Consider the following 16,268-nt stretch of genomic DNA (forward strand, 5'->3'; position numbering starts at 1 on the left):
TCAGCTGTCTGTCACAAGTGGTCTGATGTAAGTTGCTTAATAACAATGCTTAGTTTCTTATTCCAAGAATGGATGGGTGTGATAAGGAATTGGGAGAATATATGTAAATCACTTACTAAACTGCCCCGGTGTTACAGGAAGCCGTCAGTAAACAGTAGCTGTTGCATTATTATTGTTAATAATAAATGTATTAACACCGAGGGCTCAGTAAATATTAGTTAATTAATACAGAAACTCTTCACCCTGGCCTTTCCTTCCTTCCTCCTTCTTTCTTCTGAGTCATATAATCTTAGAGTTCCAAGCCCCAATTACACGTGAGTGATGTATGTTCTACTAAACTGTAATCTCAGGCTTTTGTGGGCTCGACTTGGGAGAAAGGATAGGGTTACATTTAAAGTTCTAAATAACGGACAAAATCAAGGTTTTAGCTGAGAACCCATTTCTAAGGTAAGAACTACATTTATGATGCTCCTATATTCCTTTCTGATGTCCTGCCCCACCACCGAGTCCCTGATTCCTTGAGGGTGGGGACACAGCCCCTGGTGTTTGTGTTGCCCTATCTCCTGGCGCTAACTGGATGACATTAGAGGGCCCTGAGCTCTCTCAGTGTCTTGGTGGCTTCAAGGACAGGGGGGCAGCCAGAGCATGGTCGCCCTGTCCTTGTACCCCCAACTGGAGCACCGTTATTGGAAAATCTGTTCTAAGAACATGAAAACTGAACTGAATCCAGAACTTTCAAGTTTGCACGTAACTGAATGGAACAATAATACGCTTCTGATTTACAATTAAATAAAGGGAGAAAGAAATTGTGAAACATTTTCCTCCTAGTAAGAAATCTTTTTCTAGAAGTTGCTGGTCTGCCTGAGGCCCGAATTCCATCCAGGTTTTAAGCAGAGTATGTATCAGTGATTCCCAACTTTAGGTTTATAAGACCCCAGGGTCCCTCTGGTAATCTTTACGATTTCTTATACTTTCCAAACAAAATGGATTTTAACTCTTTCCTTAAGATATATTTACATACGTATATGTATAAATACAGAACACATTTTAAAATGGATGTATATGCTCCAAGGACTTAAACAATGATGACCAGTTGGGTGTTAAAACTCTGAAAAGGTAGGGAATCACTGACCTGGATTATCCCTGGAAGCCAGGAAGGAAAATAAAATAGTTCAGATTCTACAACTTTGCCTTTGTCCAAATAACACACTCAATGTTGGCCACTGGCTACGAGAGGGGTCTACAGAAGTCCATGCTTTGTTGCTAACCACTACTCTCAACTGCTTTTATCAACTCCCAAGATAAATTTGACCCTCTGGTCTCAGAACAAAAGAACAAAGTATTTGTTCACCAATAAGGAATCTCCCTAGTCATCTTATTTGCACATCAGTGGTTTCCCCCAATACCACAAATCTTTATTATCTCTACCTCTATAAATTTTACATTTTGAACTATATTTTAAAGTATAAATATACAGAAATAATTACTATAGAGATTGATAACATAATCTACTATTTTCTTACAAACACACAACCGTGACTGATAAGTCAATGATATACTACTTTAAGGACCTCTCTTTGACAAGAGTTATTTGTAGCCAGAAAGTTGTATTTCATGAAAACTACTACATGATTCAGATGTTAAAAAAATAATTAGTAATCCTAACTGACCTAAGGCCTAATTAGTCAAAATTAATGAAACCTTAATGTAGTTTAGAACACTAAACATTCTAGGCAGTTTTAAATATTAGACATTGCAGAGTCACCACTGAAAGAAGCCAATGGACCCATAAACCTACTTTATCTCTAAATCTTTCTTCACAAAAACGTTTTACTCAAGTCCTCAAATGTCTACTGCAATGAGTTAAACTATCAGAAAGTGATGACATTTAGGTATCTTAAGTATTTATATCACTTATAAAGTGTTGCTCATGACCCTGAAAAGAAAGCTAAAACTTGATTTCACAGTTCCCTCTCCCATTCTTTTGCCCAATTTTTATAGAGACGGCAACTTTTGATATCATTATAATTTGTTTCGCATAGTCACTATGCAGAAAATGAAACACCATCACCAAACTGGAATACTGCTAAACAAACGTTTCAAATGGCTACAGACTTCAGAATATTCCTGCCACTTTGTGCTACCCACCTTCCACTGCAAGGTTAGTGAACTTTTGCTCCTGTGTGCCAGCTTAGGCGGGAAAGGACACTCGGGTGCGCAGCTGTGGGTGGTGAAGCTAACCGGCTCAGAGCAGGATCCCTTTACGGAATTGTACATAGCATATACCCTGAAAACAGACAGACAAATACAGTCAGTGGCAGAGGCCCATCACAGAAGACCGGGGTTTTTATCTCAGCTTTGCCCCAGGACTTTCCACAGAGAACAGAATTTCTTATGTAGTACACACCATGACCCTTATGCCTCTCTACTGGTCTTGTCCTGACCTAACTATGGTCAGCATTTTCAGGGGAAAATCATCCCAGCAGGCGATGTGCCTCAATGCGTTCTCTCCTCCCACTAACTGTCAGAGCCACCCAGCCCCATTTAAGACAGGCAGAGTCTACTGACTGGAAAAGAATATGCTCAATAAGGAAATATACTTATTCCCCAAAATGGCCTCCAAGTATATATTCGAAAATCCATCAAGCCACTCTCTGGTTGACTTTGTCTGGAAAAAGGCTAAAAGTACAGATAACGGTTGGGCCAAAGGAGACAAGAAGCAGTGATGAGAGTCCACAAACTGAGAGAAGAGGTAGAAGTACAAACAACAAAGTAGATATCATCTTTGAACTGTTGATAATACTGCAGATATTTAGGTAGAAATAAGGACATTTCACACACAGAAACAGGCTTGCTACTGCCAAATGCATCCCTCTTCTAATTCATTAAAAACATGGTACAGTTCAGGTACAGTTTATCCATGTGAACATCTAACTCTTACACCTGGAGCCAAGATTAAGGATGTGCATTCTGCACATTAAAATGCCTGGCTCGATACTCAACATATGGACCCGATTTCTCCAGAGAAGCTGTGAAAATAAAAGCATATAACACACTATTATAAAACTACACTCCTTTCAAATAGCACAAAATAGGATTAGGCTGATTTTTACCATCTTCTTTTCTACTTTTTCATTTTTTAAATATTGGGCATTAAAAAGAAACCTTGAAAACATACTCTTTTAAAAAGACAACAAAGGAATCTTTGTTGCCTAAAGAAGATGCATGGATTAAGCTATTCAGAATTTGTAAGTACATCAAGTCCTTAATTCTTAACAACTCTTTATGAGCTGCCATTAAAGACAGAAGAACACTCAGACTAGAGAGGTGAAGTAAATTTCCCGAAGCTACACAGCTAGAAAGTTGGATCAATTGTACTCAGTCATGGAGATCTAACTGCTATACTATATTCCCTACTGTCCTATTCATCCTGCAATCCACTTCCCCTCACTCTACCCAATGAATAAATAACAGCTACAGATAACATTATGGAAAATAGGACCTAACTGAGGAGAAAGGATTTTAAAAATCATACACCTGAAGTCCACCACAAAATATTTATAGAGGCCATGCAAGTCGAAAGTCCTAACAGACATGCCTACCTTCCATTCTAAAAGGTAAAATACATATTTACTGGATATTTGACTTGTTTGCCTTAGGGGAGGACACCATGATATTTGATCCAAACAAAAGATACCTCTCATTAAGATGCTCTTCACCCAACCTGATGACAGAAATGCTCCTTTTTGCATTCACTGTAAGTAGGAACATGGTAACAGAAAATGAAACAGAAGAGTTGGCAAGATCATTTCTGTGTATCAGGACAGGTTCACTGAGCGTTAAGTTACTTAAAAATGAATCACAGAATGTTCCAGACATGGGCAGGGTTCCAGCCTGAACTTTAACAGATCAGTCGAATTCTCCAACTGATGGCTTATCGACTGTATTTTGCCCAAAATACGTGTGGGGGGAGGGGAGGAATATAGTGTTTTAAAATATTACTGCCACCTATGAATTAAAGGACATAGGCAACGATCACCAAAAAAGAGACATGCACTCCTAATGAGAGACCATGCCACTATCTATAAAATCCCTGCCAGAAAAACTGAACCTGTATCTGATTAAGCCTCTTCACTGCTTTATAGGAAACATGGAGAGAACATTATTAAGCAACACTACAGGATTCAATCAGGCTAATTCACAGTGTGGAAAAGTCTACAGGACAAAAAAAAAATTTATTCCAACAAATAAATTGCAAGAAGAGAAAAAAGGGATGGAGGGAAAACCTATAGCTTAAAAGAAATGTAAGAGCTATAAGCCAAACACAATACTCAAACCACATCTGAATTCCAATTACAACAAACTGAAGAAATAAAACCTTCATCTTTAGGACAGTTGAGGAAATGGGAACAGTGTCTGGATTTTAAAGACATGAAGGAATTTACCATTTTTGTTTATTTTGGATGGGCATGGGGTGTGTGATGATGGTAATGTGGTTCGCAGGTGAAATAATATGATGACCGGACTTTACTTCAAAATAACTGTTGGGGGAGGGCGTAGGAGAAGGCACCAAGGAAATAAAAAGTTAGGTGGTGGGTATATGAGAGTTCATTAAATTACTGTCCACTTTTGACTGTAACTGAAATCTTCAGAAACACAAAGTTAAAAATTAAGCCAATGCTGAAAAAAAAAATGGAGATCTCTCGTTTAAAAAAATGAACCTCTGCCTTCTCTTAAAAACCAGAAGTTCTAGCAACACTGAGCTGCAGACCTGAATGACGGGAATTAAATGAAATTGAGAGCAGCTCCCCCTTTAGATGGGCAGGTGCTGTCCAGTTCAGAGTCCCCACCACTCCCTACTGCTCCCCGGAACTGAGATTGCTTTTTCGCTGCCTTTTACCCAATCCTCTTTCCCCCCTTCCGTTCCCAGGAGGTATCTCATGTTGCAGTCACTAGGCATTTGCTTACGAAGTCAGACTATACTCAGACAGACCAAGTCCTAAATATCCACAAAAACAGTCAGCACCAAAAATCCATCGGGTAAAAAAAAAAAAAAAAATCCATTGGGTAACAGAGCAGAGGAAAGGAGGTAGGGAAAGGGCCTGCCAAGGACTAGCAGATCGCAGTTAGTTATCTGGGGAGAGCTGGACTCAGTCAAGTTCATTCTTTCTTTTCAATGAGATTCTTGGAGTCACAAATCCATACTTATCGGGCTAGAGAGACACGAGAGAAGGAGGCTCCTGACAGCCAGGTTGGGAGGATGACAGTAGGAATGAAGGAACCTGATAGCACAAGTAAAAATCTGGGGTACTTGAGGACGGACAGTTGTACGGGTCGGCAGGAGTTAGTGCCCTTGTCTTTAAACTCAGAGAATGTTATAGTTTGTCTAAATGAGGAGTCAATGCTCTGCACTTGTAAAAAGTCTGTCTGCAAAGGAAACAAGATCTATTTCACGTGGCAATATAAATGTGCTGCACTCAGTACCTAAAACTTGACATGATATCTAAGTACCTCATGATTACATCTGTCAATTCAAATTGTTCAGTAAATAGATAGCAACTAATAACTGTAATAACTACCTGCTCCGCTTTTACCAGTAATTTTCACAGAAAAGTCTCTGTAAATGACATTACATTTTGAAGAATGTTGCAATCATGTTTCTCACATGATGGTGATGTGTTTTCTCTAAATACCACGATATGACAGGAAGATCTGTGGAGTAGGACGAGTGTCCTAAGTTAAATATATCAGCAAACAATTCAGTTCTTTTAGCATTTATACCAGCAAAGAGGAATACACTTTTCTAAGGATATAACTAATCTTGTGTTGGGTTTGCACATTTGTTTCTGTTTAAGTACCAACTAAATGTGTATGGAACAGGTGCTCCAAGAATTTCAGAAATTTGCCTCCCCTTTCCTCCAGCACGTCTGTAACATACCAGGAGCTGCAATTTCTAGTCAATAACACCTATTTCGTGAATGGACCTAGAGTCTGTCACGCAGAGTGAAATAAGTCAGAAAGAGAAAAACAAATACCGTATGCTAACACATATATATGGAACCAAAAAAAAAAATGGTTCTGAGGAACCTAGGTGCAAGACAGGAATAAAGACGCAGACGTAGAGAATGGACTTGAGGACACGGGGAGGGGGAAGGGTAAGCTGGGACGAAGTGAGAGAGTGGCATGGACACATATACACTACGAAATAAAAAATAGATAGCTAGTGGGAAGCAGCTGCATAGCACAGGGAGATCAGCTCGGTGCTTTGTGACCACCTAGAGGGGTGGGATAGGGAGGGTGGGAGGGAGACGCAAGAGGGAGGGGATATGGGGAGATAAGTGTACGTATAGCTTATTCACTTTGTTATAAAGCAGAAACTAACACACCACTGTAAAGTAAATATACTCCAATCAAGATGTTAAAAAAAAATAAAATAACACCTATTTCATAACTCCACACTGAGCTGGTCAACCACATATTTTTGGATTGTTTCATCACATAATTTTTCTGGGAAATGTTATTACATGATATCATCTCTCGGCAACCTCTTTGCCAAATTGTTTATGACAATGACTGGAAAACGGCCTCAAATTCTGCATTGAAATTGCTATCCATTCCAACACTCAAATTCCTGATTATCCTATCATTGATAAAAATATAAATTCTTGACTTTCACAGTAAAATGATTGTTTCAATGCGACTATTAATTATAAAACTACCAATTAAAAGAGGAATATGCGGGCTTCCCTGGTGGCGCAGTGGTTGAGGGTCCGCCTGCCCATGCAGGGGGCGTGGGTTCGTGCCCCGGTCCGGGAGGATCCCACGTGCCGCGGAGCAGCTGGGCCCGTGAGCCATGGCCGCTGGGCCTGCGCGTCCGGAGCCTGTGCTCCGCGGCAGGAGAGGCCACAGCAGTGAGAGGCCCGCGTACCGCAAAAAAAAAAAAAAAAAAAAAGAGGAATATGCTTTTCTTTGTATGTGTATAAATAAATGAATATATAAATGTTTGTGATTGTAAAGTTACACACTTATGCCTAAGTATTATAAAACAGAATGTTATTTATTTGTATGTATGTATGTGTTGGATTTTTCTCATTCCTCTCTCTTCCTCAACACACACACACACACACACACAGAGGAGATTCTGCACTGGTGGCGTCATTCCATAACAAAATACCCTATATGGAAACACTGAATAAATACACTTTGACAATTACAAATTGATTCCTTTTAAACATTCAGCCAACATTAAACCAAAAAAAAGCAATCTGTGTAAGAACTGGGAAACTAATATAAAAGTGATGACTTTAATAAAAATAACCCAGGACCCAACACGTAAATTTTTTAAATCAACATAATAGAGGAATTATTGATGAATTACTTTCCTCAATCACTAGGAGAAAAAAAAAAAGTGGTCAGATAGATGTGGAGCAATGACACGAAAATACATAGCAAAAAGTGAGGAAAATAATCTTTAAAACCTGAAATGTCTCAGGATACAATTTTCAATGTGGAATTTGGACTAAAGGGCATAGCAAGCGCCAATCTGAACAGCTACAGACACATAACCTATAGCACCGTCTCAAGGATGCCACTGGTCTCTTAATAAATTATTCCCAATAACAGTGAGCTGATGGCAAGTAGAATTCAAGAACTCTTCTTGCCTAGGAACTGATGCCAAGCACTATACAGTTCAATGACAGGACTCCATGACTGAGAGGCTGCTACTTTAAAAAAATGGTTGTGTATCTGACTGGTGAACTCTGACCATACTCACTAACAGGAGGGAGGAAAAAACTGAAAATGAGAAAAAGAATTCCATAAAGATACCAAGCAAGCAATGTGAAGGGGATGAAATCAGAATAGCAAAACCAAGAGCAACAAGAAAGGAGCCCTAGGTGAGATGTCAGTACCTGAGCTGAGAAAGAAACCTTTCACTCTACGGAAGAGTGATCTGAACAGAGACTTCTGCAGGCCTTTGTCAATGTGCACTATTAACAACTAGAAGGAGAATACAGCCTGCTTGACACTGCTACAAGAAACATCTGTTTTTATCATTGGCTCTCCAGACTTCCTATAAGGCGACACTTTCTAAATTGGTAATGTACAAATAAATGAAAACGGTAATAAATATAATTGTTCATCTTGCAGGTGTACAGTAATGGAATTCGTTTGGAGCTTCTGTTGTGGAAAAGTTAGGAAATATTTCCATGTAGCTTTTTGAGACCTTATAGGTGACTATTAAATTTAAAATTATATTTGAGGCTACTGTGTTGATAAAAGCTCACATTCCTGGAACTAAGATTTTGAGAATGTTAACTGCTTCATAAAAAGAGATTTTTGCTCTGCTGTTTTCAGCTCCAATTATGATATATCTTTATCTCAATAAAATAATGAGTGGTATGGTCAAACTTCATCATGAAGTCCTTTTTATTATGTGTGGAAAATCTGCAACCACTTTGGAAAAACAAAACAAACAAAACATTTATAGGTGTTACAGATTTACAATAGATTTGCACATATATTTCATTTGCTCTCACACCATCTTTCTGAGGCTGGTATCGTTATTATCCTCATTTTATGAATGAGAAAACAAGGACATTGAAGCTTACATGGCTTGCCTAATCACATACCCTCAGTAAGTGCCTGAGTCATTAATTCCAAATTCCAAGGTCTGCCTACTATGCCATCAAGGTGCCTCCCAAAGCAATTCAAGGCAGAAGAGACTGACTCTACGTAGGGGCTGGAAGTGTTAAGAGTATTCTCTAGCTTGAAAAATGGAAGGCTGTATAGGGAAAGGGAATGAATGATCTATATGGACTGTGGAAGGGCCAGAGCAAAGTAACTACAATTGGGACTGTATGTAGACATTTTTCTTAGGAAAGAATTTTTTAAAAATACTAAAAGCGATGTGTTCTGGAAGATGGCACAATAGAAGGACATATGCTCACTCCCTCTTGAGAGAGCACCGGAATCACAAGTAACTGCTGAACAATCATTGACAGGAAGACACTGGAACTCACCAAAAAAGATACCCTACACCCAAAGACAAAGGAGAAGTCGCAATGAGATGGTAGGAGGGGTGCAATCACAATAAAGTCATAATTGCTGGGTGGGTGACTCGCAAACTGGAGAACAATTATACCATAGAAGTCCACCCACTAGAGTGAAGGTTCTGAGCCCCATGTCAGGCTTCCCAAGCTGGGGGTCTGGCAATGGGAGGAGGAATTCCCAGAGAACCAGACTTTGAAGGCTATAGGGATTTCATTACAGGACTTCAACAGGACTGGGGGAAAGAGAGACTCCACTCTTGGACGGCACACGCAAAGGAGTGTGTGCATCAGGACCCAGGGCAAAGGAGCAGTGACCCAACAGGAGACTGAACAAGACTTACCTGCTAGTGTTGGAGGGTATCCTGCAGAGGCAGGGGGTGGCTCTGGCTCACCGTGGGGACAAGGACACCTTGGGGACAAGCAGAAGTTCTGGGAAGTACTCCTTGGCTTAAGCCCTCCCAGAGTCCACCATTAGCCCCACCAAAGGGCCTGAAGACTCCAGTGCTGGGTCGCCTCAGGCCAAACAACCAACAGGGAGGGAACTTAGCCCCACCCAACAGCAGACAAGTGGACTAAAGTTTCACTGAGCTCTGCCCACCAGAGCAAAACCCAGCTCTACCCACCACCAGTCCCTCCCAGCAGGAAACTTGCACAAGCCTCTTTGATAGCCTCATCCACCAGAGGGCAGACAGCAGAAGCAAGAAGAACTACAATCCTGCAGCCTGTGGAACAAAAACCACATTGAAAGACAGACAAAATGAAAAGGCAGGGGACTATGTACCAGATGAAGGAACAAGATAAAACGCAGAAAAACAACTAAATGAAGTGGAGATAGGCAACCTTCCAGAAAAAAGAATTCAGAATAATGATAGTGAAGATGATCCAGGACCTCGGAAAAAGAATGGAGGCAAAGATCAAGAAGATGTCAGAAATGTTTAACAAAGACCTAGAAGAATTAAAGAACAAACAAACAGAGATGAACAATACAATAACTGAAATGAAAAATACACTAGAAGGAATGAATAGCAGAATAACTGAGGCAGAAGAATGGATAAATGACCTGGAAGACAGAATGGTGGAATTCACTGCTGTGGATCAGAATAAAGAAAAAAGAATGAAAAGAAATGAAGACAGCCCAAGAGACCTCTGGGACCACATTAAACACACCAACATTCACGTCTATAATGTGTCCCAGAAGGAGAACAGAGAAAGGACCTGAGAAAATATTTGAAGAGATTATAGTCAAAAACATCCCTAACATGGGAAAGCAAACAGCCACCCAAGTCCAGAAAGCACAGAGAGTCCCACACAGGATAAACCCATGGAGAAACATGCCAAGACACAAAGTAATCAAACTGACAAAAATTAAAGACAAAGAAAAATTATTAAAAGCAACAAGGGAAAAATGACAAATAACATACAAGGGAACTCCCATAAGGTTAACAGCTGATTTCTCAGCAGAAACTCTACAAGCCAGAAGGAAGTAGCATGACATATTTCAAGTGATGAAAGGGAAGAACCTACAACCAAGATTACTCTACCCAGCAAGGATCTCATTCAGATTCAACGGAGAAATCAAAAGCTTTACAGACAAGCAAAAGCTAAGAGACTCCAGCACCACCAGACCAGCTCTACAGCAAATGCTAAAGGAACTTCTCTAAGTGGGAAACACAAGAGAAGAAAAGGACCTACAAAAACAAACCCAAAACAATTAAGAAAATGGTAATAGGAACATACATATCAATAATTACCTTAAACGTGAATGGATTAAATGTTCCAACCAAAAATAAGACCCATAGATGTGCTGTCTACAAGAGACCCACTTCAGACCTGGGGACACATACAGACTGAAAGTGAGGGGATGGAAAAAGATATTCCATGCAAATGGAAATCAAAAGAAAGCGGGAATAGCAATACTCATATCAGATAAAATAAGACTTTAAAATAAAGAATGTTACAAGAGACAAGGAAGGACACGACATAATGATCAAGGGATCAATCCAAGAAGAAGATACAACAATTATAAATACATACACACCCAACACAGGAGTACCTCAATACATAAGGCAACTGCTAACAGCTACAAAAGAGGAAATCGACAGTAACACAGTAACAGTGGGGGAATTTAACACATCACTTATACCAAAGGACAGATCATCAAGACAGAAAATTAATAAGGAAACTCAAGCTTTAAATGACACAACAGACCAGGATAGATTTAATTTATATTTATAGGACATTCCATCCGAAAACAACAAAACACACTTTCTTTTCAAGTGCACACAAAACATTCTCCAGGATAGATCACATCTTGGGTCACAAATGAAGCCTCGGTAAATTTAAGAAAACTGAAATCATATCAAGCATCTTTTCTGAACACAATGCTGTGAGATTAGAAATAAATTACAGGGGAAAAAAACGTAAAAAACACAAACACATGGAGGCTAAACAATATGTTACTAAATAACCAAGAAATCACTGAAGAAATCAAAGAGGAAATAAAAATACTTAGAGACAAATGACAATGAAAACACGATGATCTAAAACCTATGGGATGCAGCAAAAGCAGTTCTAAGAGGGAAGTCTATAGCAATACAATCCTACCTCAAGAAACAAGAAAAATCTCAAATAAACAATCTAACGTTACACCTAAAGGAACTAGAGAAAGAAGAACAAACAAAACCCAAAGTTAGCAGAGGGAAAGAAATCATAAAGATCAGAGAAGAAATAAATGAAAAAGAAACAAAGAAAACAATAACAAAGATCAATAAAACTAAAAGCTGGTTCTTTGAGAAGATAAACAAAATGGATAAACCTTTAGCTGGACTCATCAAGAAAAAGAGGGAGAGGACTCAAATCAATAAAATTAGAAATGAAAAAGGAGAAGTTACAACAGACACCACAGAAATACAAAGCATCCAGAGAGACTACTACAAGCAACTCTATGCCAATAAAATGGACAACCTGGAAGAAATGGACAAATTCTTAGAAAGGTATAACCTTCAAAGGCTGAACCAGGAAGAAACAGAAAATACGAACAGAACAATCACAAGTAATGAAACTGAAACTGTGATTAAAAATCTTCCAAGGAACAAAAGTCCAGGACCAGATGGCTTCACAGGTGAATGCCATCAAACATTTAGAGAAGAGCTAACACCCATCCTTCTCGAACTCTTCCAAAAAAATCGCAGAGGAAGGAGCACTCCCAAACTCATTCTACAAGGCCACCATCACCCTGATACCAAAACCAGACAAAGATACTACAAAAAAAGAAAATTACAGACCAATATCACTGATGAATATAGATGCAAAAGTCCTCAACAAAATACTAGCAAACAGAATCCAACAACACATTAAAAGGATCATACACCATGATCAAGTGGGATTTATCCCAGGGACGCAAGGAATCTTCAGTATATGCAAATTAATGTGATACACCATATTAACAAATTGAAGAATAAAAACCGTATGATCATCTCAAGAGATGAAGAAAAACCTTCTGACAAAATTCAACACCAATTTATGATAAAAATTCTCCAGAGGGCTTCCCTGGTGGCGCAGTGGTTGGGAGTCCGCCTGCTGATTCAGGGGACGCGGGTTCGTGCCCTGGTCCGGGAGGATCCTACATGTCGCGGAGCAGCTAGGCCTGTGGGCCGTGGCCGCTGGGCCTGCGCGTCCAGGGCCTGTGCTCCGTGGCGGGAGGGGCCGCAGCGGTGAGAGGCCCGCGTACCGCAGGAAAAAAAAAAAAAAACTCTCCAGAAAGTGGTCATAGAGGGAACCTACCTCAACATAATAAAGGGTGTATACGACAAACCCACAGCAAACATCATTCTCAATGGTGAAAAACTGAAAGCATTTCCTCTAAGATCAGGAACAAGACAAGGATGGCCACTCTTGCCACTATTATTCTACACAGTTCTGGAAGTTTTAGCCATGGCAATCAGAGAAGAAAAAGGAATAAAAGGAATCCAAATTGAAAAAGAAGAAGTAAAACTGTCACTGTTTGCAGATGACATGATACCATACATAGAAAATCCTAACGATGCCACCAGAAAACTACTAGAGCTAATCAATGAATTTGGTAAAGTAGCAGGATACAAAATTAATGCACAGAAATCTCTTGCATCCCTATACACTAACAACGAAAGATCAGAAAGAAATTAAGGAAACAATCCCATTCACCACTGCAACAAAAAGAATAAAACACCTAGGAATAAACCTACTTAAGGGGGTAAAAGACCTGTACTAAGAAAATTATACGACACTGGTGAAAGAAATCAAAGATGACACAAACAGATGGAGAGATATACCATGTTCGTGGATTGGAAGAATGAATATTGTGAAAATGACTATACTACACAAAGCAATCTACAGGTTCAATGCAATCTCTATCAAATTACCAATGGCATATTTTGCAGAACTAGAACAAAAAACCTTAAAATTTGTATGGAGACACAAAAGACCCCAAATAGCCAAAGCAATCTTGAGGGAAAAAAAGGGAGGTGTAGGAATCAGACTCCCTGACTTCAGACTATACTACAAAGCTACAGTAATCAAGACAATATGGTACTGGCACAGAAACAGAAATACAGATCAACAGAAGAGGATAGAAAGCCCAGAGATAAACCCACACAGCTATGGTCAACTAATCTATGACAAAGGAGGTAAGAATATACAATGGAGAAAAGACAGTCTCTTCAATAAACGGTGCTGGGAAAACTGGACAGCTACATATAGAAGAATGAAATTAGAACACTCCCTAATACCATATACAAAAATAAACCCAAAATGGATTAAAGGCCTAAAGGTAAGACCAGACACTATAAAACTCTTAGAAGTAAACATAGGAAGAACACTCTTTGACATAAATCACAGCAAGATTTTTTGACTCACCCCCTAGAGTAACGGAAATAAAAACAAAAATAAACAACTGGGACGTAATGAAACTTAAAAGCTTTTGCACAGCAAAGGAAACTAAAGGAAACTCAGAATGGGAGAAAATATTTGCAAACAAATCAACGGACAAAGGATTAATCTCCAAAATACATACACAGCTCATGCAGCTCAATATAAAAAAAACCAAACAACCCAATCAAGAAATAGGCAGAAGACCTAAACAGACATTTCTCCAAAGAAGACATACAGTTGGCCAAGAGGCACATGAAACCTGCTCAATATCACTAATTATTAGAGAAATGCAAATCAAAACCACAATGAGGTATCACCTCACACCGGTCAGAATGGGCATCATCAGAAACTCTACAAACAACAAATGCTGGAGAGGGTGTGGAGAAAAGGGAACCCTCTTGCACTGTTGGTGGGAATGTAAATTGATACAGTCACTATGGAGAACAGTATGGAGGTTCCTTAAAAAACTAAAAATAGAATTACCGTATGACCTAGCAATCCCACTACTGGGCATATACGCTGAGAAAACCATAATTCAAAAAGATATACATACAACAATGTTCATTGCAGCACTATTTACAAGAGCCAGACATGGAAGCAACCTAAATATCCATCGACAGATGACTAGATAAAGAAGGTGTGGCACATATGTACAATTGAATATTACTCAGCCATAAAAAGGAACGAAATTGAGTTATTTGTAGTCAGGTGGATGGACCTAGAATCTGTCATACACAGTGAAGTCAGAAAGAGAAAAACAAATACCGTTGGCTAATACATATATATGACATTTAAAAAAGTGGTACTGATAAACCTAGTGGCAGGGCAGTAATAAAGACGCAGATGTGGAGAACGGGGTTGAGGGTACAGGGGTGAAGGGGAAGCTTGGATGAAGTGAGAGAGTAGCACTGACATATATACACTACCAAATGTAAAATGGATGGCTAGTGGGAAGCAGCCGCATAGCACAGGGAGATCAGCTTGGTGCTTTGTGACGACCTAGAGGGGTGGGATAGGGAGGGTGGGAGGGAGGGAGGCTCAAGAGGGAGGGGATATGGGGATATATGTATACATATAGCTGATTTACTTTGTTGTACAGTAGAAACTAACACAACATTGTAAAGCATTTATACTCCAATAAAGATGTGGAAAAAACAAAAAGACACATGCACCCCGATGTTCACTGCAGCACTATTTACGATAGCCAGGTCATGGAAGCAACCTAAATGCCCATCAACAGACGAATGGATAAAGAAGATGTGGTGCATATATACAATGGAATATTACTCAGCCATAAAAAGGAACGAAATTGGGTCATTTGTAGAGACGTGGATGGACCTAGAGACTGTCATACAGAGTGAAGTCAGTCAGAAAGAGAAAAGCAAATATATAAATTCATATATGTGGAATCTACAAAAATGGTACAAATGAACAGGTGTGCAAGCCAGAAATAGACACAGATGTAGAGAAGAAACATATGGACACCAAGGGGGGAAAGCGGCGGGGGGTGGTGGTGGTGGTGGTGGTATGAATTGTGAGATTGGGATTGACATGTATACACTGATGTGTATAAAATAGATAACTAATGAGAACCTGCTGTATAAAAAAGTAAAGAGATCAGGATCAAAGAGATGGAGAATTTTCCGTCTCTCTGGCCAGCAGAGCACTAGACCAAATAACAGCTGGTGGTGCCTTAGGCTCTCTATGTGTGGTGCCACACAAGTGTCAAATATGTCACAAGGGTGGGATCCCCGATGTGTTAGGAGGAAGTCTTGGATCCAAGGCCTCTAGATGGTAACTACCTCATGCTCCTGTGTCTTTTGGGGAATCCATTAATTATTCCTTTTATCTGCCCAGAAGTTTAAGGTGTTCATAAGATACAGAAAAAGAATTAATGAGCAAGTATTCTCAAGTTTACCCTTTGTAAGAGGCGTTGAAAAGATACAAAGGGCAACACAACAGATAGGACAGTAAATAAAGGGCAGACTGTGACATTTAAATTTTTTTTAAAGTTAGTGTCAACTCATGGATGAGCAGAAAATTAATAAAGTAAACCTTTAGTAAAGCAGTGACAATGAACATTAAAAGAGAAAAAAGGAAACACGTGTTAACAATGTCTAATGGAGAACATTTACAGGACTACCTATATGGTGTTACATTTTCTGGTTTGTTGTTAAATCGACCATTTCAAAGAATGGTTAAACTATTATCTCAGCTTCACAAGTTATACAAATCTTTTTGTTTGTACAGACGGTGTGAAAAGTTCAATAAGTTTGGGCTAAAGCTAATTCACTCAAAATCCAAAAGTTT

At 39.3% G+C, this 16,268-nt stretch overlaps 1 protein-coding gene across 3 annotated transcripts in view; it reads right to left on the reverse strand.

The window, feature by feature from the left end:
• Nucleotides 1-16,268, reverse strand: part of FNDC3B (fibronectin type III domain containing 3B) — a 358,190-nt gene that overhangs the window by 81,227 nt on the left and 260,695 nt on the right. For all 3 annotated transcript variants that reach the window (XM_082839878.1, XM_082839880.1, XM_082839879.1), the window contains exon 10: nucleotides 2,149-2,287. In XM_082839878.1, the coding sequence (XP_082696004.1) occupies nucleotides 2,149-2,287 (139 nt within the window). The remainder of the gene's footprint in view (nucleotides 1-2,148; nucleotides 2,288-16,268) is intronic.

This window comes from Leucopleurus acutus (genome assembly GCF_964270905.1).
Source record: "Leucopleurus acutus genome assembly, chromosome: 5".
In the NCBI taxonomy this organism is placed as follows: Eukaryota; Metazoa; Chordata; class Mammalia; order Artiodactyla; family Delphinidae; genus Leucopleurus; species Leucopleurus acutus.